Source organism: Canis aureus, chromosome 15 (assembly GCF_053574225.1).
Source record: "Canis aureus isolate CA01 chromosome 15, VMU_Caureus_v.1.0, whole genome shotgun sequence".
NCBI lineage: Eukaryota > Metazoa > Chordata > Mammalia > Carnivora > Canidae > Canis > Canis aureus.
Genome location: NC_135625.1, coordinates 42,844,134 through 42,865,876, shown reverse-complemented (window position 1 = coordinate 42,865,876; position 21,743 = coordinate 42,844,134). Strand labels below are relative to the sequence as shown.

Here is a 21,743-nt window from a genome sequence, read left to right as displayed (position 1 = left end):
CCTTCCCAGGCCAGTGGTGTCCAGCGGCAGCAGCAGCACAGCTCACACCTTGTAGCCACTGCCAGCCTTCCAAAGGGCTTCCCAGGCCGTCCTCCCACTTAGGCAGCCGTTGTAAGGATCACAGTCAGGCCCAGCCATCATGGCTCTGGGGATGCCCGGCAGCCCTCCTCTCACTTGTTCTCACTTCTTGCTTTCCAGATGGGTTACACTCCGCTCCATGTGGCCAGTCATTATGGAAATATCAAGCTGGTGAAGTTTCTGCTACAGCACCAGGCAGATGTCAATGCCAAGACTAAGGTGTGGGAGCACTTCAGAGCTGACCTGTATACTTCTTAAGTACCAAATTAGGGTGCAGTCAGGGTTACTCTGGGTGTGCCTCAGGCTCTACCAGTTTTAAGCTTTGATCCCAGGGGAGGAAATGGGTAAACTACATTACTTTGTGTGTTGTGCATAGAAGGCAGACAGGCCTTCGTGTAATTGTGGGGAGTTGTTTCTCTCGTAGCTAGCTAATCTGCCAAAATGTCACTTCACTTTACAGCAAGGATACAGTCCCTTGCACCAGGCGGCCCAACAAGGACATACAGATATTGTGACCCTGCTTCTCAAAAATGGTGCTTCCCCAAATGAAGTCAGCTCGGTAAGTACCCATCAGAAAACCACTCTCATGGGCAGCCCTGGGAGACCCTCATTAACCAGGAGGCTCCATCTCTCCTTGCTGCTCATCTGGGGCCTGGACAGACTGTAGGGACCTTAAAGTCACAGCTGCATCAGCATTATGGGTGTATGATGATCAGTTTTTCTTTCTGGTAAACTGTAAGTTAGCCTTTTAAAAAAAAAAAGATTTTATTTATTTATTTAAGAGAGAGAGCTCATGCATGAGCAGTGTCAAGGGCAGAATCAGAGGGAGAGGGAGAAGCAGACTCCCTGCTGAGCAGGAGCCCAATGCGGGCTAAATCCCAGGACCCAAGGATCATGACCTGAGCCAAAGGCAGACGCTTAACCAACTGAGCCACCCAGGCGCCCCTGTAGGTTATCCTTTTAAGTACCATTTACTCTCTCCCTTTTATCTTTGTTTAAACGTCACCTTTGAAACTCTTTCTATATATGTGAAGCTTTCAATATAGTGCAAGTGAGCACAAGCAAACGTCTCAAGTGGTTCATGCTATTTCAGGGCTTCAGGGTTGTCTTTAGCAACGTAATCATTATTGAGTGGGGTGTCCTCATCTGACAATGAGCAGGTTTTACTAGATCTTCTCCATGGCCACTTCCAGCTCTGAAAGCATGTGAACCTTTGCCTATATACGTGGCTGCTACACTTACAACTGTGGTTGGAGCTGAATCTGTCCAGGGCTCAGGGCACATCCTGGACCTGGAGAACGTAAAAGAAAAATAAAGCCTCAATATCCATTTACTTGCTCATAGCTCTGTCTTTTCAATTCGGAGCAGAAAATATGCTCATCCCCTGTTTCTGCTGATTGTGATTGCTGATTGGCCTAAACAGTTCACTGAAGTGTGTATGGATTATTTTAACTGTTTTAACCCTAAGTAATCAGCAGCCAAAGAACTGGTGTTGGGAGCAGTGAGCAGCACTTGCTTGCTACTTTCACCTTCCAGAATTGCATATGGTGCCTTCCTGACCCATTCCTTCCAGTTGGTCTGGTTCCCTCTTGGTGGTTCTTGATGTGTCCTGGCAAGATTCCCCCGTTCTCATTTCAAAACTCCCGCACTCAGTGCTACAGATTTAAAGCATCACTGCCTTCTTCTCTCCCATGCCCCATCTTTATAAGCTTCCTTTGCTAACACCTGTCTGGGTTTACACAGGTGGAGAGGTCTTGCTCTGGGTCCTGAGGTGCAGCATGTCCACCAAGAGCCTTCTAAACCATTAGAATGTGAGCTTGGTCTGTGTGAAAGGGGCAGTGCTTTCTCCCAGAGTCCATTCTCCTGTCTGATCTCACCCTCTGCCTGCTGTTTTTCCAGAATGGAACCACACCTCTGGCAATAGCCAAGCGCTTAGGCTACATTTCTGTAACAGACGTGCTCAAGGTTGTCACAGATGAGCCCAGTTTTGTGGTAAGTCAGCTTCTGCGCTACACCCGCGATCCCAGACATACACAGCCTGACAGCCAGGGCATCCCTCTGGGTTACTGCGGGGTGAGGAGCGCATTCTGGGGTGCCTGGAAGGAAGCACCACCCAGTGCAGAGCCGGCCCCGGGACAGTGCCGGTTCCTCAGTCACGCGGAGCTGCACTGCCACCTACTGGCAAGACGAGTTTAGGGCTGTGCTCAGACCCAAGGGGGCAGAGACCGCCGCCTATTTCTTCCCTTGCCAGACATCAGCTCTCAGGTGGAGGGCCTCTCAGCTTTGATTCTCTTCCTGTAAGACAAACCTCCTTTCTCACCTCCTTCCTGTCTCCACAGTCATAGCTAGGTAACCTCCAGATCAGTGGAAGGGCCCACCAATCTATTTGGGTTGAATTATCTGCTTTTTCTCAATGTAGTTAACCAGTGACAAGCATCGACTGAGTTTCCCTGAGACAGTTGATGAGATCCTGGATGTCTCGGAAGATGAAGGTAAAGCCTGGGATTCACAAAAACTTGGGGGCAGGTCAGACAGCAGGGAGCACACGGGGCCTTGAGCCCTCCCTCCTGGGGGCTTCCTGCTACCTGCCGCACCAACCAACCATCCTTGCATGCCCACGGTCTGCGGGTCTGTATCAAAGCCAGAGAGAACCACTTTTTAACGACATTGTCTGTTACCAAAAAGACACCTTTGGTGTAATTTTCAGAGAAGGAAAAATCTACGTCTCTGAGATTAAAATACAATATTCCGTGAGGTTCTGTAAACATATGTGTGTTTGCACATATTACACAGTATGGAATATGATTCTACTCACATCAACTCTCAGACTAAAGAACTGCAAAAACATTTGGCCTGAAAAAAAAACATTTGGCCTGATATTTTCCTTGTGCTTTGATCAAATAACAAGCTGTTTAAATTCTGTACAGATTTTTTGTTAAGCTACTCTGCTGACCACATAATGGGTCAGTAGACCTTAGAGTGTCTCCATTATTATGAAATCACTGTTGTTTCAGCTTCTGTGAACCGCAGAGTACTAGGAGAATTTATTCCTGCCCCACAAAAGCCCAGCTCCTCACGGAAGTCTGCAGGGAGCCCTTGTGATGTAAAATGTTGGGGCTGGTCTGGATCATCTCTCCGGCCCCTGGTGGTAGAACTGTGTCAGGGAGATGATTAAAGCTCCTTTTGTGTCTCCTTTAATGATATGCCTCTTGCTTTAACTGACTTCCATCCCGTCCTTTCTTAAACTTGGCTCTCTTTGCTTTCCAGGAACTGCTCATATAACTATAATGGGTATGAAATCCTTTCTGTTCCCTGTGGTCCTTTCTCACGAGTGCATTCCACCCTAAGCAATCCCAGCTCTCACTAATCCATTTCTGCTTTCAACCCTCCCCTGATAGCTAACACTCTGGAGGCAGGAGCTTGACAGCTATAAGATCCACGCAGGGCGGGGAACTCCTGTCTGTCCATTTCTGTGTCTGTACCCATGCTACTGTGTTCGTGATCATAACTGCATGAGCTGTTGTTATTTCATTCTGTCAGCTCCAGATCACAGAGCCAGGGCACTCACTGCTGAGTGACAGTAAATGACCCTGCAAGGTCGAGGGCTCCCACTCCAGGGCAAGCAAGGAGAGAGAAACAAAGAGGCGGTCTGGCTAGTGGATGTAGTTTAAACCTCTTTGGAATGGACTTAGGAAAGGATGAGGTTTCAGCTGCCCAGTGATTGCCAAAAACCCTAGAGTCCTCCAGAATGAATGGGTTTGGTCCCGCTGTAGTTCACCCCTCTGTCGAGTGTGGTGTGCAAAAGACAGAAACTACTCTTTCCTTGGCGTCTGCCTACCCTGCAAAGGCTGTTTTGAGGTGGAACTTGTCAAGCCAAGAGAGCCCTTTCTGGGCTCTATTTTTTGATCTTCTACAAAGTCTGGTCAGGAGCGGTCAGGAGCAGCTGCCTTGCTCTATGGACCAGGGCTGGTGGAGGAGGACTGGCCCAAGACTAACTCACTGTTAGTGGTCCCCTTGGAGCAGCAGAGCAGCAGGGACACCCCCGCCACCGACCACACCCAACTCCACTCCTGGGGGGGGGGGGGGCGGCATTGAGAGGAGGAGCAGGAAAGCAATTTTTATAGAGAAAGAGGAAATCTCTCTGCCATCACTCACATCACCTTGTGTGGTTTCAGGGGAAGAACTCGTCTCCAAGGCGGAGAAACCAGATTCCAGGGATATAGATGAAGAGAAGGAGTTGCTGGATTTTGTGCCGAAGCTGGACCAAGTGTAAGGAGCACACACGCCCAGCCCTGGGACACAGGAGAGAGGGCCTCCCAAACAGGGAAATGTCACCAGAAGGCCAGGCCCTTCGTGTGCCCCTGGCAGGGACAGGGTGGTTGCACTGTGGGTCCCAGCACCTCAGGATCCTTGAGTTCTGTGCCTAGTGGAGTGGGGATGCAGAGGCCTCCCTTGTAGTGGGTGGTCCTGGCAGTGCCTCTCTTCCTCTTTGGTGTCCCTGCTCCCAGCTTTCTGACTACCCCCCCCCCACCTCCTCATTCACAACCCGTCCCTCTCATGCATTCCCTGTTCTCACCAGAAAAGTCCACTGAAGAAGATTCACATTAACAGCTGTTGCCCAGCTGGACTCACACCCTGACCACATCCCTCTATCCACACAGCACCTTAGGGAGACTGCCCCCCCCTCCCGCCACCGGAGGGTTTGTGTCTGTCTGAAACACACTCCTCCCCACCCCTCACTGCAGGATTCCCTGACTTACTCCCTGGCAGGCGCATCAGCACACAAGAAGATCTGGTGAATAAATCTAGACAGAGCAACTCTGTAGAAACACTGAGTCCTCAGTGTTGTCTGAGAAGATAGACGCGTGCCAGCTTAGCTCCATGGTGTATACAAAACAGGAAGTGAAACCCCAAGTGTGTTTCATCAATGTAGTATTTACTGTAGAAAACCTGAATCTCAAAACTCAAAATCATTAGTATTTACTACACATCAGTTAGGAAGAAATACGAGACTTGGCCCCTCATAAAGAACCACCTGGGATATTTGGTGGGGTCACAACCCTGCCACCCGAGGTCACAGAGCAGTGCAGATGATGTGTTGGGGCCAGAGCAAGGAGCCTACTAACAAGGGCTCTGAGGCTGAGAAGCAGGTGAGAAGCGCGAGGGAAGGCTTCGTGCAGGAGGCAGCCCCTGCAGCCAGACTTGTGAAGGACAGTTGGGCCCCCTGAATGGCTCTGAGGCGAGGGAAGAGGCTGGTCCCCATGAAAGGCTAAGTTGTATTGCATGTGTGGTGGGCACTTTGGGTTGTGGCAAAGGGGCAGGTGGGATAGGTTCTCACAGGGGTACAGAGCTGTTTCGTTAGGCCTCCCACAGCAGGTAGGGGCCACTCAGAAGGATCATCCATTTGATTTTCCCGTGTTCTGGGCATACAGGGTAGAATCTCCAGCCATTCCGAGGATCCCTTGTGTCACACCTGAGACAGTGGTGATCAGATCAGAAGAGCCAGAGCAGGTAAGAAGCACTTTTTCTCTTTTTTTCCCCATCTGTAGAGAGCAGGTACCCTGGGACAGTGATGGTTTGGAGATAACCAGCAGTAGGACAGGAACCACGAATTTAAAAGCTCGTAGCATTCACCAGGCCCCTAGACCCATACTTCCACATGTCCTTTGCAGTCTCCCTGGCTGCCAGAGTTTTTCCCATCCCGGATATTAAGGACAGGAGCCTCAGAGAACCCAAGAGAGTGCAAGATATGCTGGGTCCAGTCACGAGCAAGAAATGACGCCAGAAAATCTGGCTCCAAGGCGTGTGTTATCCCAGTCACACTTCCCGTGCACAGGCCCGCCCCTTGGGGCAGCGGGTCACAGTGCTGGAGAGGCCGCTGATGCCAAGCTACTCCTTTCTTTCACGTCCATTAGGAAGGGGAACTGTTCCTGCCTCCCCTTCCTCAAGGGATTATTGGAAGCTGAAAATACCAATACAGTGATGAAGGGGTGTCGGGTGTGCTCTTGGGAGGACTGTTAGTCATCACAGTCTCCTACCCAGCAGTTTCCCTGCATGCCACCTGAATTTGTCCCCAAAAAACAGTGAGATGATTTCAAACAATTTAATTTCCCTTGATTTAGTATTGTGCTGTTTGGCACTTTTTTTCCCCATCCACGGCCAGGAGGTTTCAAACCTAGGATAAAAAGCAGTGTGGTGTTTGGAAGTTGGAGATGATTGTTTTGAGGCCTGATAACTGAGTTGGGCATGGCCTGTTTCCTGGCCAAGGCTGGTCTTGTCCTTGCCACCCAAGGGCTATATGTCTGAGAGCAGCAGCCATGGCCCCAGACCCAAAGGGGATGTGCGGGGACAAGCCAGCTATGAAGCTGTCCCCTCAGCCATTCCGTGCTCAAGTCTGTCATAGCACTGTGATGCTGTTGTCAGTCACTGAGAGGCATTAGCAGCTAGGGTCAGATATGGCCCTGGCACAGCCGGGGCATGTTCCCTGGATGCCATCAAAGACAACAATGAGAAAGTAACCGAGTCAACCTGTGTCCTGTTGTTCTGTGACCAACCCACTGAGTCACGACCTCAAGCCAGTGGGTATTCCTGGACTCGTACTATGTGCCCTGCTCAGGGCTTGGTGTAGGAGCACTGTGAGACCCAAGCCCACCCCCAGGAGCAGATTGGGCCAATCGGGAAGGGTGGGCTCGGATCCATGAAGCCAGTTAGTGCAGGATGCAATAAGAATCAATGTCCAGGTGCTCAATGGTGCTGTGTGAAGCCTTCTGGATTGGAGTGATGGTAAAGCTTCGTGGAGGAGGCGAGGTGTGAGGGTGGGTAGACAGGGCCAGCAAAGGAGAGGGACAAGGGCATCAGGACCCATGGGAATGAGAGCGGAGGTGAGAATAAACCGGGAAGGGACCAGCCCCAGATGCAGCCCCTGCTGGCTTTCGTGAGTTCCTTGTGATGTGCAAGGCCCCATGCATGGCAGCCCCATGTCTGTGCCGCTGCAGTGTCACCGAGGGGCAGGGACCATCCCGTTTGGTAAGGCCATAGGAAGCCCCCCAAGGGTAGGGTCTGCTCTGCTTCCCTGTACCTCACAAGCCTGCAGGACAAGTTGCTTGCCCAGAGTTAATCAGTGAGGAGGTGATGGTGCCCGGCTCCAGTAGCAGGTCTGCGCAAACTGAGCTCTCTAGGACCGGGGCTTCAGGTTGTGGCTGGAGGAAAGGGGGAGCTGCAGTTTGTGCAGTGGATGTAGGACCTGAAAGGAGCCAAAGAAAAGCCATGGTGGTAGGAAGAGGTTTGTGTTTCCTTTCAGACCCCAGGAAAGCCTGTTACAAAGGGTCAGTGGTGAGTGGGCAGGACTACTTATAATGCGTCACTCGCTTTCTGGTGACAAGAGGCTCCCGAGCCTCCGTAGCCCAGAGCTACAGCAGCTGGGCCGAGACTAGCGCCTGTAGCCCTGGAAGTGATGGGACAATTGGCCTCTCTCTCCTCTTCAGGCGTCTAAGGAGTATGATGAGGACTCGCTTATCCCCAGCAGCCCAGCCACGGAGACTTCCGACAACATCAGCCCAGTAGCCAGCCCCGTCCACACAGGGTAAGTGACCCCGTGGCAGGGACTCACGGGCTCTGGGCCCTCCTCTCCCCGTCTTAGAGCAGGTGCACAGAGAAGCCCAACATGGATCTGCCCGTGCCCTAGGTTTCTGGTGAGCTTCATGGTGGATGCCCGAGGAGGCTCCATGAGGGGTAGTCGTCACAATGGCCTGAGGGTGGTGATCCCGCCCCGGACCTGTGCTGCACCAACGCGGATCACCTGCCGCCTGGTCAAGCCCCAGAAGCTGAGCACGCCACCCCCACTGGCTGAGGAGGAGGGCCTGGCCAGCAGGATCATTGCCCTGGGACCCACAGGGGCCCAGTTCTTAAGGTGAGAGGTCCCTCGCGTGGGACATGCGTGTGCAACACGTGTCTCTAACCTGCCGCCACCCCGCCGCAGGGCACAGGGAGGGCCAGCTCTGGAGCCCCACACCATCTTATTCCTTTACTGTCCCCACAGAGTCACAGGATCAGGAGCTTTGACTCCTGTTCTCCCAGACACACTAAAAAGTCCATAGCCCAGTGGGAGCTTATTCCTCTCGAATCTCCTATGACTCTAAGGAAGGGAACTGAGAAGATAGGGCTACTTTGGGCCCCCCAGGGTTTAATTATTTAAGATCTAAAATGGTATTTCTAGGGGCAGCCCCTGTGGCTCAGCGGTTTAGCGCCACCTTCAGCCCAGGGCGTAATCCTGGAGACCTGGGATTGAGTCCCACGTTGGGCTCCCTGCAAGGAGCCTGCTTCTCCCTCTGCCTGTGTCTCTGCCTCTGTCTCTGTGTCTTTCATGAATAAATAAATAAAATCTTAAAAAAAAAAAATAAAATGGTATTTCTAGAAGACAGCCCTACTGTATTGCCCCCAACGAAAAGATTAATGGGCTTCAGAGGTTTATTCCTCTCCTTTGCTGAAGCAGAGTGGGGCTCTGCTTAAGCCCTGCCATCCGTCAGGCACCATGGGCAGTGGTGTGGGACATTGCCTGGGAGGCCCTGCCTTGCCATCTGAGTCCCTGCCGTCCCCACCTCCGAGCAGCCACCCAGCACTCCTGACGCAGCCCACAGACTGCTTTTGTGTTGCTCTTCCATTCCCCGGGGTATTCCTCGCCGCCTCCCTCCTGAGGAAAGGTCATTAACACCAGTTGAAAGAGGAGGCAGCTGGGGCTGGGAGGGGTTTGGTTCCCACTCTGCGGATATCTAGGCACATCTGGCAGGTTCTTGGCATCAGGTCCGAGGGCTGGGTTATTTGGCTGAGCCTCCGCTGCATGGCCATGGCAGGACAGCCCCGTGTGAAGGGAGGTGGAATCCTGTGCTAGCTGTCACTCGGGGGCCCTGACAGTGAGTGAGGTGCCCTCGGAGCATCTCAGGAGCCCAGCGCAGGTCTGTTCCCCTGTCTGGACCTACCCCAGGATGGGCCTCACTCTGGCTGCAGGATCCCTCCTTCATCTAGATGGGGACCTGGGCCTCAGCCTGGCCTTTCCTCCCTGGGCCCAACCACCTGCCTGCAGGCATGCACACCCACGTCCATGCCCCTTGCCCCCCACCCACTCTGTCTCCTCAGCCCCGTGATCGTGGAGATCCCCCACTTTGCCTCCCATGGCCGTGGGGACCGCGAGCTCGTGGTGCTGCGCAGTGAGAACGGCTCCGTGTGGAAGGAACACAAGAGCCGCTATGGAGAGAGCTACTTGGATCAGATCCTCAACGGGATGGACGAAGGTAACTGAGCTCCATGCCCTCCTCTTTACAGAAGGTGGGATTTGAGCTTGCGCATTTGGGGTGGGAGAGACTGGGGATAGCCCCATCAGGTTCGTTCTGGGTCTCTGGGGCACCTAAGGGGGTGCACACCCCCAGTGGTAGGTACCCGGGGAGAAGGCTCGCAGCCCCACAACTGGGTTTCTGGAGCACCTAAGGGGGCATGCAGCCCCACTGCTCGGTGCCCGGGGAGGGGTCGTGCAGCCCCACTGCTGGCTGCCTGGGAAGGGGGCTCCCAGCCCCACAGCTGGTCCCTGGGACACCTAAGGGGGTGCATAGCCCCACTACTCAGTGCCTGTGGAGGGGGCTTGCAGCCCCACAGCTAGGTGCCCGGAGAGCATCCGCGCAGCCCTGCTGCTGGGTCCCTGGGACTCCTAAGGAGGCGCACATCCCCATTGCTGGGTCCCTGGGGCTCCTAAGGAGGCGCACACCCCCAATGTTGGGTCCTGGGAGGGACGGTGCAGCCCCACTGCTGGGTGCCTGGGGAGGGGCTGCACAGTTTCACTGCTGGGTGCCTGGGGAGGGGCCTCACAGCCTCATTGCCAGGTGCCCAGGGAGGGGCCAAGCAGCCCCACTGCTGGGTGCCCAGGGCATGGATCAGGAGCCAGGGAGGAGGAGGTTCTGGGAGGAGGTGACTGAGCCTGCACCCAGCGTGACTGATAGGTGGTCCCGTGCCATGTGATTGCAGAGCTGGGGAGTCTGGAGGAGCTGGAGAAGAAGAGGGTGTGCCGCATTATCACCACCGACTTTCCCTTGTACTTTGTCATCATGTCCCGGCTCTGCCAGGACTTTGACACCATTGGCCCTGAGGGGGGCTTTTTGAAGAGCAAGCTGGTCCCACTGGTGATGGCAACGTTCCCCGAAAATGCTGTCACCAAAAGAGTGAAGCTGGCTCTGCAGGTGACAGGGCCTTACTCCTCGCCACCTGGGACTTCTCCCCCAACTCAGAATTCATGGAGGGTGGGAGGGGTTCAAGGCCCCCAGAAGAAAGGCCCCTTTCCCCAGGACATCCCCCTACTTTTGCCTAATGCATTAAAATTCCAGTTAGACGGGGATCCCTGGGTGGCTCAGCAGTTTGGCGCCCGCCTTTGGCCTAGGGCGTAATCCTGGAGTCCTGGGATTGAGTCCTGTGTCGGGCTCCCGGCCTGGAGCCTGCTTCTCTCCCTGCCTGTGTCTCTGCCTCTCTCTCTCTCTCTCTATCATAAATAAATAAATATTTTAAAAAAATAAATTAATTAATAAATTAATTAATTAATTAAAATTCCAGTTAGAGGCATGACCTTAAAGCTCAAAAGAAAGTTGGGCAGGTGGGCTCAGGCAGGCGCTCGGTGCTGGGTGCTCGGTGTGTTCCGCCAAGGGCTCAGCACTCAGGGCTTCGTGCAGAGGAATGACTGGTGCCCAGCGGGCTCCTGCGAATGAGGGGCATCAGGGAAAGGGAGAGAGAGCTCAGCAGTGACATTGGCCTGGCAGGCCCTGTGCTCAGCAAACAGAGCTGCACCATCCAGCAGGGGAGGCCCCCATGCCCTGGCATGAACGGCCCTCCCTCCCTTTGGGGACCTGCTGCCCTCCCGAAGCAGCCCCTGTGTTCTCGAGGCTGAGGGTGCACCTTTGATGCCTCGCAGGCTCAGCCTGTGCCAGACGAGCTGGTCACCAAGCTGCTGGGCAACCAGGCCACATTCAGCCCCATTGTCACTGTGGAGCCACGGCGCCGGAAGTTCTACCGCCCCATCGGGCTTCGCATCCCGCTCCCTCCTTCTTGGACAGACAACCCGAGAGACAGTGGGGAGGGCGACACCACCAGCCTGCGGCTGCTCTGCAGTGTCACTGGTAAGAGGTGTCCCTCTGGCCTCTGTTCCATCTCCTGAGCAGCAGTGGCTCCTTCTGACCGCATCTGGTGGTGGTGCGGGGGGTGATGGTGGCAAGACGGCAGACGGTGGAGGCACCACCAGCTTGCTTGGGCTTCCCCGGCTAATGTGCTCCCTGGAGGGACCGAGGGAGGGGTGATCCATCTGGGTAGAGCCCCCTCTGTGGAATAGCGCTTGGAGCCCTAGAGGAGGGGTCACCAGGAGGAGGAGAGTATGAGAGCACAGGTGTGCCCCGGGCCACCCTCAGCATTTTGCCAGGCTCCGTGTCTGCCATCCGAACACTGTCCCCCAGCCCAGCTCTGCTCTGTTGCAGGAGGAACAGACCAGGCTCAGTGGGAAGACATAACAGGGACGACCAAGCTCGTGTATGCCAACGAGTGTGCTGCCTTCACCACCAATGTCTCTGCCAGGTGAGCCTCAGCCCTGGCCAGCCTGGAGAAATCCCTGGCCCTACATGGCGGGTTCAGCGCTGCCCCCACTCGGGCCCCATCCTCACACCCGGGCTCACCCATCCTGGGCTCGGACCCGAGGATGCTTCTGCTCCCCTTTGCACATGGAAGCCCCTTGCTGACCACCGGGCACGTTCAAGCGGCCATCCCCATGGTTTACGAGCTCCTTCCGTCTGCATGGAGATGAAGCTTGCCATTGGGCTTGCAAGAACCTGCTGTGATCAGCCCTCTCTTTGTAGGTTTTGGCTGTCCGACTGTCCTCGGACTGCTGAAGCTGTGAACTTCGCCACCTTGTTGTACAAGGAGCTCACCGCAGTGCCCTATATGGCCAAGTTTGTCATTTTTGCTAAGATGAATGACTCCCGGGAAGGGCGTTTGCGCTGCTACTGCATGACAGATGATAAAGTGGACAAGACCCTGGAGCAGCACGAGAACTTCATCGAGGTGGCTCGGAGCAGGGACATAGAGGTACCACACTGGGTGTTCGACGCGGAGCGCCTGACTAGCGCAGCCTCCCCCGACTCTCAGAGCTGCCTGTGCTTTTATTATCAGCTAGACAAGGGCACCGGGGCCAGGAGAGGTAAAGTAACCCTCCCAGGGTCACACAAGTAAGCGTAGGTAGAGAAAGGATCTGTCTGAGGAGTCAGACCCCGGAGCCCACACATTTACCTGCTATGCCAGAGTTCTGGTAGTGGCCCCATGATGCAAGGAGGGCAGCTGGACAAATGAGGTGAGAAGAAAGGAACAGGGACTGGATTTGAACTTATTCCCAGGAGACTCATCACATCAAGACATGTAGGGGGCCGGGATCTTTCCCAAACTCTGGCCACAGGCTCTCTTCTGAGCCTTCCTAGGGAGCTGAGGACACAGGGCTGGCGCTCCAGAACTAGGCCTACCTCTAGTCCTGATGCAGGAACTAACTAGACAGAGCATTTCTTCTCTTGGGGCCTCAGTTTCCTCAACTGTCAAATGGCTTCATGATAACCCCTCAGCCAAACACATTATATGCACAGTAGGGATCCTTATATCCATGGGTGAGATTATAACAGCATTTCTGGACAGGTGTGAAAAGAGATCCAGCTTTTCTGGGGAAGGCCTCTTTGATACTTTAGTGGCGTTCTAGAGTACTCTGATCGCGATCCTGATCAACCACCCAGGGATGTATAAAGATTCCTGCCTATTATGAAATTCTTTGAAGTGAGGAAGCATGCCTTACTCATTGTAACTTTGGAAACAAAACCTTTTTCAATATATGTGCTGCCGAAACGAGCACAGCAAAACCTTTTTCAAAACAAGCAGTGGGGCTTCCCGGAGGATGGCCCCTGTGTCTCATGCCATAGAAGGGGCATGAGCTGGCAAGAGGAGGACCAGAGCTTGCAGGCAGGACAGGGCGTGCAGGCGTTTCTCCCGACAAAGCTGAATTTGCTTTTCTCCTCCTGCAGGTTTTGGAAGGAATGCCTCTTTTTGCGGAGCTCTTTGGGAACCTGGTACCTGTCAAAAAAGCTGCCCAGCAGCGGAGTTTCCACTTCCAGTCATTTCGGGAGAACCGTTTGGCCATACCTGTAAAGGTGCTGACCCCTCTGGGTCGAGGAGGTTCGGGAGGCAGAAATCTCTAAGCCAGCCAGCCCAGTGGCCTTGTGGAACAGCCCCCTGAATCTTGCCTTCGTGTGATTGAATTTAGGTGAGGGACAACAGTCGAGAACCAGCAGGGTCCTTATCATTTCTACGCAAAGCCATGAAGTATGAGGACACCCAGCACATTCTCTGCCACTTGAACATCACCATGCCTGCCTTCGTGAAGGTGAGCTGATGGGGGCCCTGGCCAGAGGCGGTCCCAGCACAGACTCAAGGGCAAGTGCTTTTCTGAAGGGCTTCTTCCTGTTGAAGAGCTGCCTTCGGATGCCCTGAGGTACGGGAAGGCTGCTGGCTGTCTTCTGGACAGCTGGCTGTGGCCTGGCAGGGACAGTGTGCCCTGGCCCTTCCCGCAAAGCAAGGAACAAATGCCAGGGACAGACGATGGTATGCATCTTCTCACTGTAGGCCTTGAGCCCTCTAGGATGTTCTTTCTCAAAGGTTAGAAGGATTCCCCAAAACATCCACCTTGGCACTTCCTGGCTGACCGAGGCCTCTGAGGCATAGAACCCAGTGTCAGATTGCTCCAGGTTCTTGGCCGTTTGCTAGGTTTCTTCCAAGCCTCTTTTTCATGTACTTGCTTATCTTCCCCAGGGTGCCAGACCCTCAGAGAAGGGAGCCCTGGGGTCTTAGCCACTGCAGACATCCAAAGTTTTGAGCTCAGAAAAGGCAGCTTGATCAAGTGTGTTGATCTATCCAACCCTGTAAGAGCATCAGAGTCCACACTACTCGAAGGACCTCAGAAGGCCCATATATATCTCTATGTTCTTGTTGGTGTCATTGTGCCACTGCTGTTACTGTCAGCTTTCTATGCCCAACTAGGGAAAAAGCAAGGCTATGTCTATATGTCTGTGGCTCAGTTTCTCTTTACTGTCTGGGAAGAGCGTGAACCCACTTCTCTTTCAAAAGAGGATTTCCCACAACCTTGAGCAAGCATCTGGGTGCCTCTCTGTAGGGCTGGGGGGCTAGGCCTCAGACCAGTACCAAAAACAAATCTTTTGAGTATAAAGGAACCCAGAAAGAGCCTTAGTTTTTAGGTTCAAACCCCAGCTCCACCACTTATTAGCTGAGCAACCTCGGGCAAGTTATTTAACCCCTCTATGTCTCTGTACCCTCATCAATGAGACAGAAATAATAATAGTACCCACCTAGAGGCTATTGTGAGCACACAGGGCCTGGCACATGGTAAGGGCCATGTGAGCCTGCCATCACTATTGTTCTCAATGAAGTGTGTGCAGCTCATCACTCCCTCTCACCCCTGCCTCTTTGCACACATCTGTTCTCTACGTGGTGGCTCCAGAGAAGCAAAGCTACATACTGTTTGCTGGGATGGGGGTCATGTCCCACCCCACAGCCCACAGGCTTGATGCACCTTCTCCAAGCAGGGGGACACCCCAGACCCAAAGGACCCTTTCTTTGTCTTTCTCCTTCAGACGATCATGACTGATGAAAGGAGGAGGACTTTGACACCACTGGCCCTGAGATACAGCATTCTCAGCGAATCCTCACTGGGTATGAACCTCTTTGTGGTGCATGCTTGCTGCCTTTCCAGAAGGTTATATGTGACATTGCTCCCCCTCACTCCTTAAAGAGCTCCACACTGACGCTCTTTGCTTAGCCTATTTTGAGCATGAAATATGAAGCCTTTGGCCCTGGTCTGTACTTACCCCTTACAGGCTTGATCACCAGGCCAGCCTACCGACCCCAGTGGGGTCAGCCTGTGAACTGAGCCTCCATATGAGGTTATTTACTCATGCCCTGCTGACTATGTGTCCCACCAAGACTACTGAATGCAACCCAATGCTTCTCTCTAGGTTTCCTCAGTGGGACAGATCGAGCAGATATGAAGATGGCTATCATATCAGAACACCTTGGCCTCAGCTGGGCGGGTGAGTCCAGGACCTGGGGGCAGAAAGGCACTTTGCCAGTCTACACACTCCCTTCCAGCTCCTTCCCTTCACGAGCAGCCTCTTTTTACCATCCTTGGTACATCTGATGTGTGATTGTCTTGGATGAGTCTGTTGCCCAAGCAATGCCTTTGGGTGCCTCCTCCATTTCTGCCTAGTTTTTCTTTATAAGAAAGAATTAACTTTTTAAAAGACTTTATATATTAAAGAGAGAGAGGGAGAGAGAGAATGGGCAGGAGGGAGAAGGAGAGAGAATCTGAAGCAGATTCCACACTGAGCACTGAGCCCAATGTGGGGCTTGATCCCATGACCGCAAGATCATGACCTGAGCCAAAACCAAAAGTCGGACACTCAACTGACTGAGCCATCCAGGTTCCCCAGAAAGAATCAACTTTTGAAGTTATAAGAGACCTTAGAATCAATCTAGCTCACCTCATTTTACAAATGGGAAAACTGAGATCCAGCTAAATGGAATGACTCTAGTTCTATACCTAGTTAGTGACCAAACCCTGCCACTGCTCCACGTGCTAACATTGCCCTTCCTGAAGGGCTGGCTTTGTTGAGGGAAGGAAAGGAAGAAAAGGAGAAGTCTCAAAATCTTTCACTTATAATCTTGAGCAGTTACTGAGGTCTACCAGAAGTCCCATCAGTGATCGGGGCAGGTCTCATTTGAAATGAGGCTGTGTGTGGGGGGAAATATGGTGTAAGCTCAAAATGTGTTTTACTCAGTCACAGGCCCTATAACTTAGTCTCTCCCTCTTTTTTGTTAACTTTCATAGGACTGAACTTCTTTGCTCAGCCACCCTATAGAGAAGGCTTCAGACAAACTCAGAAACCTTAGCAATAACTTGCCAAAAGGCTCTGTGACAAAAATTTATAACAGAAGTTCATTCCTAAGCCTATTCATTCTTAAGGATAGGACTATTCATTCTAGAGCCAAAAAAGAATGTCTGCTGCTCCTCTGTGTGCGTGTGTGTGTGTGTGTGTTTGTGGGGGGGGGGCGGTTCATGCACATTCTGTCTCTTACTGTCACCAACCCTCTGGTCTCCCTCATCCTTGAAATTAGACTCCGAGGCTGTTCTCCCTTCCAAAGCACCTGTGAGAAATAACAATCAAAATAATGGGAGGGGAAAAGCTAACATTCTGCGTTATTGCCTTGCATTTAGATGGGAACTTGTATTTTCATTTTAAATGTAAATAATGCCTTTCCCTAAAGAAACATAAGTACAAGAACTGCATTTCTGTTATAATTGCTTCTTCATGGAAAGCTAAATGGCATCCTGGTGTCATACTGGCAGCCCTGCAGTGGCCTTCTGTGGGCTCTGCCCACGCCTGGCTCTGGCATTAGCTTGTCCTGTGACCTGGGATGAGCATTAACCTTGTTGAGAGGCTCAGTGTTGTCATCTAATATTTGAAGTGATGAAACAAAGAAAGGACATTCATTCATTCATTCACTCACTCATTCCATACCTTTTTTTGAGCACTCCTATTCCTGCCCCATTTTCTGGAGATACAAAGATATGGGTGCTTGTTTTTCATGAGGTGCTTTTGGGTAAGAAGGAACCCCAGCTCCAGTGGGGAGGTTGTTGTGTAACTCCTGGCACTCCCCGCCAGGCACCCCTCCCACCCCCGCACAGCGCCCCTCAGGGAGCCGGAGCCAGGCGGCGGCCAGCTCACACCAGGCCTGGTTGCTTGCTTGCAGAGCTGGCTCGGGAGCTGCAGTTCAGTGTGGAAGACATCAACAGGATCCGCGTGGAAAATCCCAACTCCTTGCTGGAGCAGAGCGCAGCCTTGCTGAACCTCTGGGTCCTTCGAGAAGGCAAAAACGCCAACAGTCAGTACCGTTAAGCTGTGGGAGGCTTCTCCTTCCTAAGCCCTTGCAGGACCTCTTCACCCCAGCAGTTCTTCCTTCTCATTCCCATTGTGATCGTTGCCCTTTTTGCATCCTCTGTCTCTGTCTCTGTCTCTGTCACTCACACACACACCTCTCAGGGTCACGGGGTCCTCCAGACGGTCCTGTCATTGGAAGACAGGAGCGTCTTGGCCTCTGCCTTTCCCCATGTGACTAAGGTAACAGTCACACGTGGACGAGATGACAGCCTAGGTGCAGGGCATGTGACTTCCTGTTGAGTTTCTTAAACAATGATGACCATCCTCTCAGGACAGAGCACCCTGCCTGATGCAGTACTATCTTTTCCTCCAGTGGGGAGGGAAGATCTGTCTCACTCATTTCAGCTCTTCCTCAACTCAATTCCCAATCCTCAGAAACACTAGAGAGGAAATTGAGTGTCTGCATTTGCATCTCAAATCAACTGGCAGGGACCAAGGATTTCCAAAGGACAGTATCCATTTCTCCTCACTCTCATTCCCTGTGGAATTCCCCTTAGAAGACAAAAAAACAGTCTTTCCATGCTCTGAAATTGGCCACTGTTAGGGTTCAGAAAAGATCCGTGGAAGGATAACAAAGCATCCCCCCAAGAGGCAGGCAGTTTTGATTCTGACAAACAAGAGTTGCCTCTGCGTTCTGAGAAGATAATTCCACCATATTCCCCCACTTCCAACCTGCCTGCTTCCCGAGCCCCAGAGCCCGAGCCCCACACCCTTTCCACCCTGCCCACGGTCGTGAGAATCCCCTTGGCAAGCGCCCCTTCCCTTCTCCCCCCACGCAGTGGAGAATCTGTACGCAGCCCTGCGCAACATTGACCGGAGTGAGATTGTGAACATGCTGGAGGGCTCTGGCAGACAAAGCCGCAATCTGAAGCCTGAGCGGCGGCACACCGACCGGGACTACTCTTCATCACCCTCCCAGATGAATGGTGAGTGTCTCCCGGGAGGAGATGGGGCTGAGCTGAGTGCCACTTTCCAGGCAGCAGCGCGTGACAATTCATGAAACCATCTCCCCCTTGAGTAGGAGGTCAGTTCCATGGAGCCCCTCCCTGGTGGTGGTGAGAGCAGAAGCCAGCAAGAGAGACAGGTGTGCACACCTGTGCAGAGAGGCTCCCTGATGCTCTGGGCAGCAGCAGGCTCCTGGTCCGGTTCCAGAGAAGGGCTGGAGTCCGGGCAGCGGCTGGACTCCTGCCCCTCTCTACAGTTCTGTGCCAGGAGTGGACCCTCTTTGGGCTTGTGTCCCCATCTGTGAAACAGTCAGTGGTAGAGATGTAAGGGGCATAGGAGATTCTGGCCCAAGATCTGAGAAGCTGGCTGGTGTTTTCAGAGACCTGCTGCCGTCCTTCTGTGAGGCTAAGTGGGCTACTGTTCTTTGAGTCTGGTCTCTCCTTTTCTCTCTGTCCCTTTTCCCATCTCTTTCATCTCTCTCTTTTTAATATGCTTCAAGCATGGCATAGACACTCAGTGTGACCAGTCCTCAGGGGAGGCAACCCAGAGGCCCCTGACCTTTGTCCCTAAGGCCCTGCTGGGGGGGGGAGGGCGCCCCTGTACACCTCTTTCCTTACAGTAGCAGTGAACTTGGCCAGCTGCAGTAAGGAGGGGGGGCTAGGTGTCCTCCCCTCATTCTCCCTCACTTGCCCTCTCTCCAACCACTGGGCACACAAACAGCCCTACTCTTTGGTAGGAGCCAGGAAGCTAGGGTTCCAGTTCCTTCTTTCCCTTGATTCCATGAGCTACTGAGCTGTCTTCTCTTCTTTAAAGTTAGCAAGTTAGACTAGACTCTGAAGAGTCTTAATAGACCTTGAAGAAACCATTGAATTCAATGGTGCCTCATCTGTGAACCTGGGCAGCTACATGATGCTGTGCTCCCCAAGCTGCCATGTCCTGGCCGTCCCTGGTCACACACCCATGTGCTCCATGTGCCATGAGCGGACACGTTCTCTGCTGGTCTGGGCACAGGGCCTCCTTCAGCCAGTGGAGCCTTCATATGCCGAGCCCATCACCCGTTTCTCTCTCCTATGTCCTGTGTCTCCTGAAACCTGCCATCTCGCACCACCGCTGGGTGCAGGGCTCATCTGCTAATCACGTCCTGTCACCTTTCTCTTCTGCCTCTGACCTCACTTGGACATCTAGTCCACTCATTCTCTCACACTGCCTGTCTCTACTGCCTCCACCTCAGCCAGATGGTTCAGGGGCCAGCCACCTCCACAGATGCATGTCCAGAAAGACGTCAGCCCTTCCTCCCCACGTGTCTCAGGGCTGTGTGCGAGGGCATGTGTGCACGTGTGCACTGCGAGGCGGGCTTGTCTCTGGCTCCAGGGGAGGCTGCAGACAGCACTCTGCTTGCTCTCATACCTGGCATAATAAAGCTCCAGGATGATGGTCCGCTGCCACATCCCTCAGGGGACCCGGCAGAGCATTGCAGGGACTGCTAGGTGGCCCAGCTCTCTTTCACAGGGAGGAATGCTGAGGAATGCTGAAAACTTCTGGAAATCCACATGGCAAAACGCTTTCCCTTTTCTCTTTGCTATCTGATCACTTGGTTGGGTTTCTTAACATTCCCGGTGCTGTTTCAGTCAAGTCAAATCAGCAGAGGTTTTGTTTCTTTGTGCCCCAATTATGTACCTAGAGAACAACAAGCACCTAGAATTATGCGTATACACAAGGCAGTATGGCAGCCAAAAATATGTTAGGAGGGTGGATCCCATGTTAAGTGTTCTTATCACAATAAAAAAAAAAAAAGAGCCCCAAACTCAGAAACTTAGGAGTCTCCCATTGGCCTCAAGACTTGCAGCCCCAGTCAGGCCTAGAGAGTCCAACGCCTAAACAGAGTCGGAAATCCCTCTGTGGGACTGGGTGCTCTGTGACTGGTGGGTGGAAAAGGCTCTGTTGTAGTTAGTCTGCTGGAAAATACTTATTGAAATGCCCGCCGCATGCCAGGCACCAGTCTGGGCAGGGGAGATAAATCAGTTTTCAGATAGACATGCACAAAAATCCCCTAAGACTCTGCCTCCATAGAGCTTACCTGCCATTTGGAGTTTCATGCAACTATGTAATATGCAAGTGAATGATATAATGAGGGAGGGAGGAAGAAAGGGCAGGAGCAGAGCTCAGAGGGCAACAGGAGGCCAGCTCTTACAGACTACCCTAAGGACATTGTGTTTCCTGGCAGTGAGACAGAGTGCCACTGGAGGCTTTGGAGTGAAAGACTAGCATGATCTCACCTAAGTGTTCAAAGGGTTCATCTCCCTGCTTGGCTGATTTTAGACAATCATAAACCAAATGCTTCTATGCATCCTGGCTTCCCTGTCCAGCCCTGTCACACCTTCAACCCCTCCTCCGGCAGGCCTCCTGATGGACACAATGCTCCTTACTGTGGCCCATGCAGACACTCATTAATAGACAGACACCTGTCTTGGTCTACTGTGCCCTCTGGCACGAGAATTGGCTTCTATATGTTTATCCTGCCCTCTTCCCTGTCCCAGGAAGACCATCCCATATCTGAGTACCATTCTGGCCTGAAAAGAAGGAGCAGGAGGGAGGAGAGGTAGAAAGGTGGGGAGAGAGCAGCCTCTTGTGGCTCCTCTAGCACTCTCCAGGGTAGGGACCCATGATGACTTGTCCTGGTTCTAGCTCAGCCCTCCACACTGATGTCACTGTTGTCCCTTGCCTCCTTTGCACTTATCTTCTTTCTTTGCTGTCTGAGCCTCCCTATGAAGCCATGGGGATGAAGGGCAGTGTTTCAATGCTCTGTGGTGTCAGGGAAACAAATCTGAGGCCTGTTTTCCTTCCTTCCTGGTTCCTCTTGCCATATATACCTGGCCTGGTCAGAGCAGAAGGGAGCTTAAGTTCAAACGCCACTTTTCTTCCCCTATACAAGAGGGTAATGTGTTGGGCTCTTGGGTAATAAACATAAAGGAAAAAAATGCCTATGAAACAAAACAAAAAGCATGTTTTAAAAAACAAATCAGATTTCTCATATAAAAGGGAAAAAATGGACATCTCACATCCATACTTGTTAGGTCCATTTGCTTGATAAATTGGATGTAGTAATGTCTACTTAGAAATAAAATGTGTTTTACCTCTATCAACTCCTAAATACAACTGGTGAATGTGGCTCTTGTCTGAAGCAAGGTTGGCTGCCCACTCCTTGTCTAGTTTGCTACTAACATTGAACTATGAGAGTGATCATTACATCTTGGTTAGCAGAGACCCAGGAGGCTAACCTGAGATGAGGAGAGACTTGGGGAAGGACTACTGTCCTGTGCTCTGCCCCAAAGTAGTAGGTATAGTTGCGTCTTGCCTGACTTCCCCAAAATGCAACCCCAGAGCAGGGAGCTCTAAACTGAGGGATGGGCTGGTGACTTAGGTGTGGCAGAGTCACACAAGACTCTTAGAAAGATAGATAATACTTCTGAAACTCAGCCAAGGGGATTCAGCAGACCTTATTATGGTCTGGCCCACCCCAGATTTTGTGAGATAATCCTCATGAGAATGTGCTTAGGCCTTATGAGCATTGCTCTGACTTAATAGTCATGGTCACTGACACTGTATATGGCCACCCACAGACCCAGATCTAAGCTTATGGGGATGTGGATAGAT

The 21,743-nt window shown here is 52.5% G+C and overlaps 1 protein-coding gene across 14 annotated transcripts in view; it reads left to right on the top strand.

The window, feature by feature from the left end:
- Nucleotides 1-21,743, top strand: part of ANK1 (ankyrin 1) — a 216,746-nt gene that overhangs the window by 164,241 nt on the left and 30,762 nt on the right. For 8 of the 14 annotated variants that reach the window (XM_077849333.1, XM_077849331.1, XM_077849325.1 and 5 more), the window contains 20 exons: nucleotides 199-297; nucleotides 539-637; nucleotides 1,978-2,070; nucleotides 2,498-2,570; nucleotides 3,346-3,369; nucleotides 4,254-4,347; nucleotides 5,511-5,589; nucleotides 7,563-7,660; nucleotides 7,763-7,987; nucleotides 9,211-9,365; nucleotides 10,090-10,301; nucleotides 11,024-11,228; nucleotides 11,580-11,676; nucleotides 11,955-12,183; nucleotides 13,158-13,283; nucleotides 13,397-13,516; nucleotides 14,781-14,859; nucleotides 15,162-15,236; nucleotides 16,957-17,088; nucleotides 17,924-18,070. In XM_077849333.1, the coding sequence (XP_077705459.1) occupies nucleotides 199-297; nucleotides 539-637; nucleotides 1,978-2,070; nucleotides 2,498-2,570; nucleotides 3,346-3,369; nucleotides 4,254-4,347; nucleotides 5,511-5,589; nucleotides 7,563-7,660; nucleotides 7,763-7,987; nucleotides 9,211-9,365; nucleotides 10,090-10,301; nucleotides 11,024-11,228; nucleotides 11,580-11,676; nucleotides 11,955-12,183; nucleotides 13,158-13,283; nucleotides 13,397-13,516; nucleotides 14,781-14,859; nucleotides 15,162-15,236; nucleotides 16,957-17,088; nucleotides 17,924-18,070 (2,461 nt within the window). The remainder of the gene's footprint in view (nucleotides 1-198; nucleotides 298-538; nucleotides 638-1,977; nucleotides 2,071-2,497; nucleotides 2,571-3,345; nucleotides 3,370-4,253; nucleotides 4,348-5,510; nucleotides 5,590-7,562; nucleotides 7,661-7,762; nucleotides 7,988-9,210; nucleotides 9,366-10,089; nucleotides 10,302-11,023; nucleotides 11,229-11,579; nucleotides 11,677-11,954; nucleotides 12,184-13,157; nucleotides 13,284-13,396; nucleotides 13,517-14,780; nucleotides 14,860-15,161; nucleotides 15,237-16,956; nucleotides 17,089-17,923; nucleotides 18,071-21,743) is intronic. The other 6 variants (XM_077849336.1, XM_077849334.1, XM_077849332.1 and 3 more) reach the window with 1 other exon arrangement.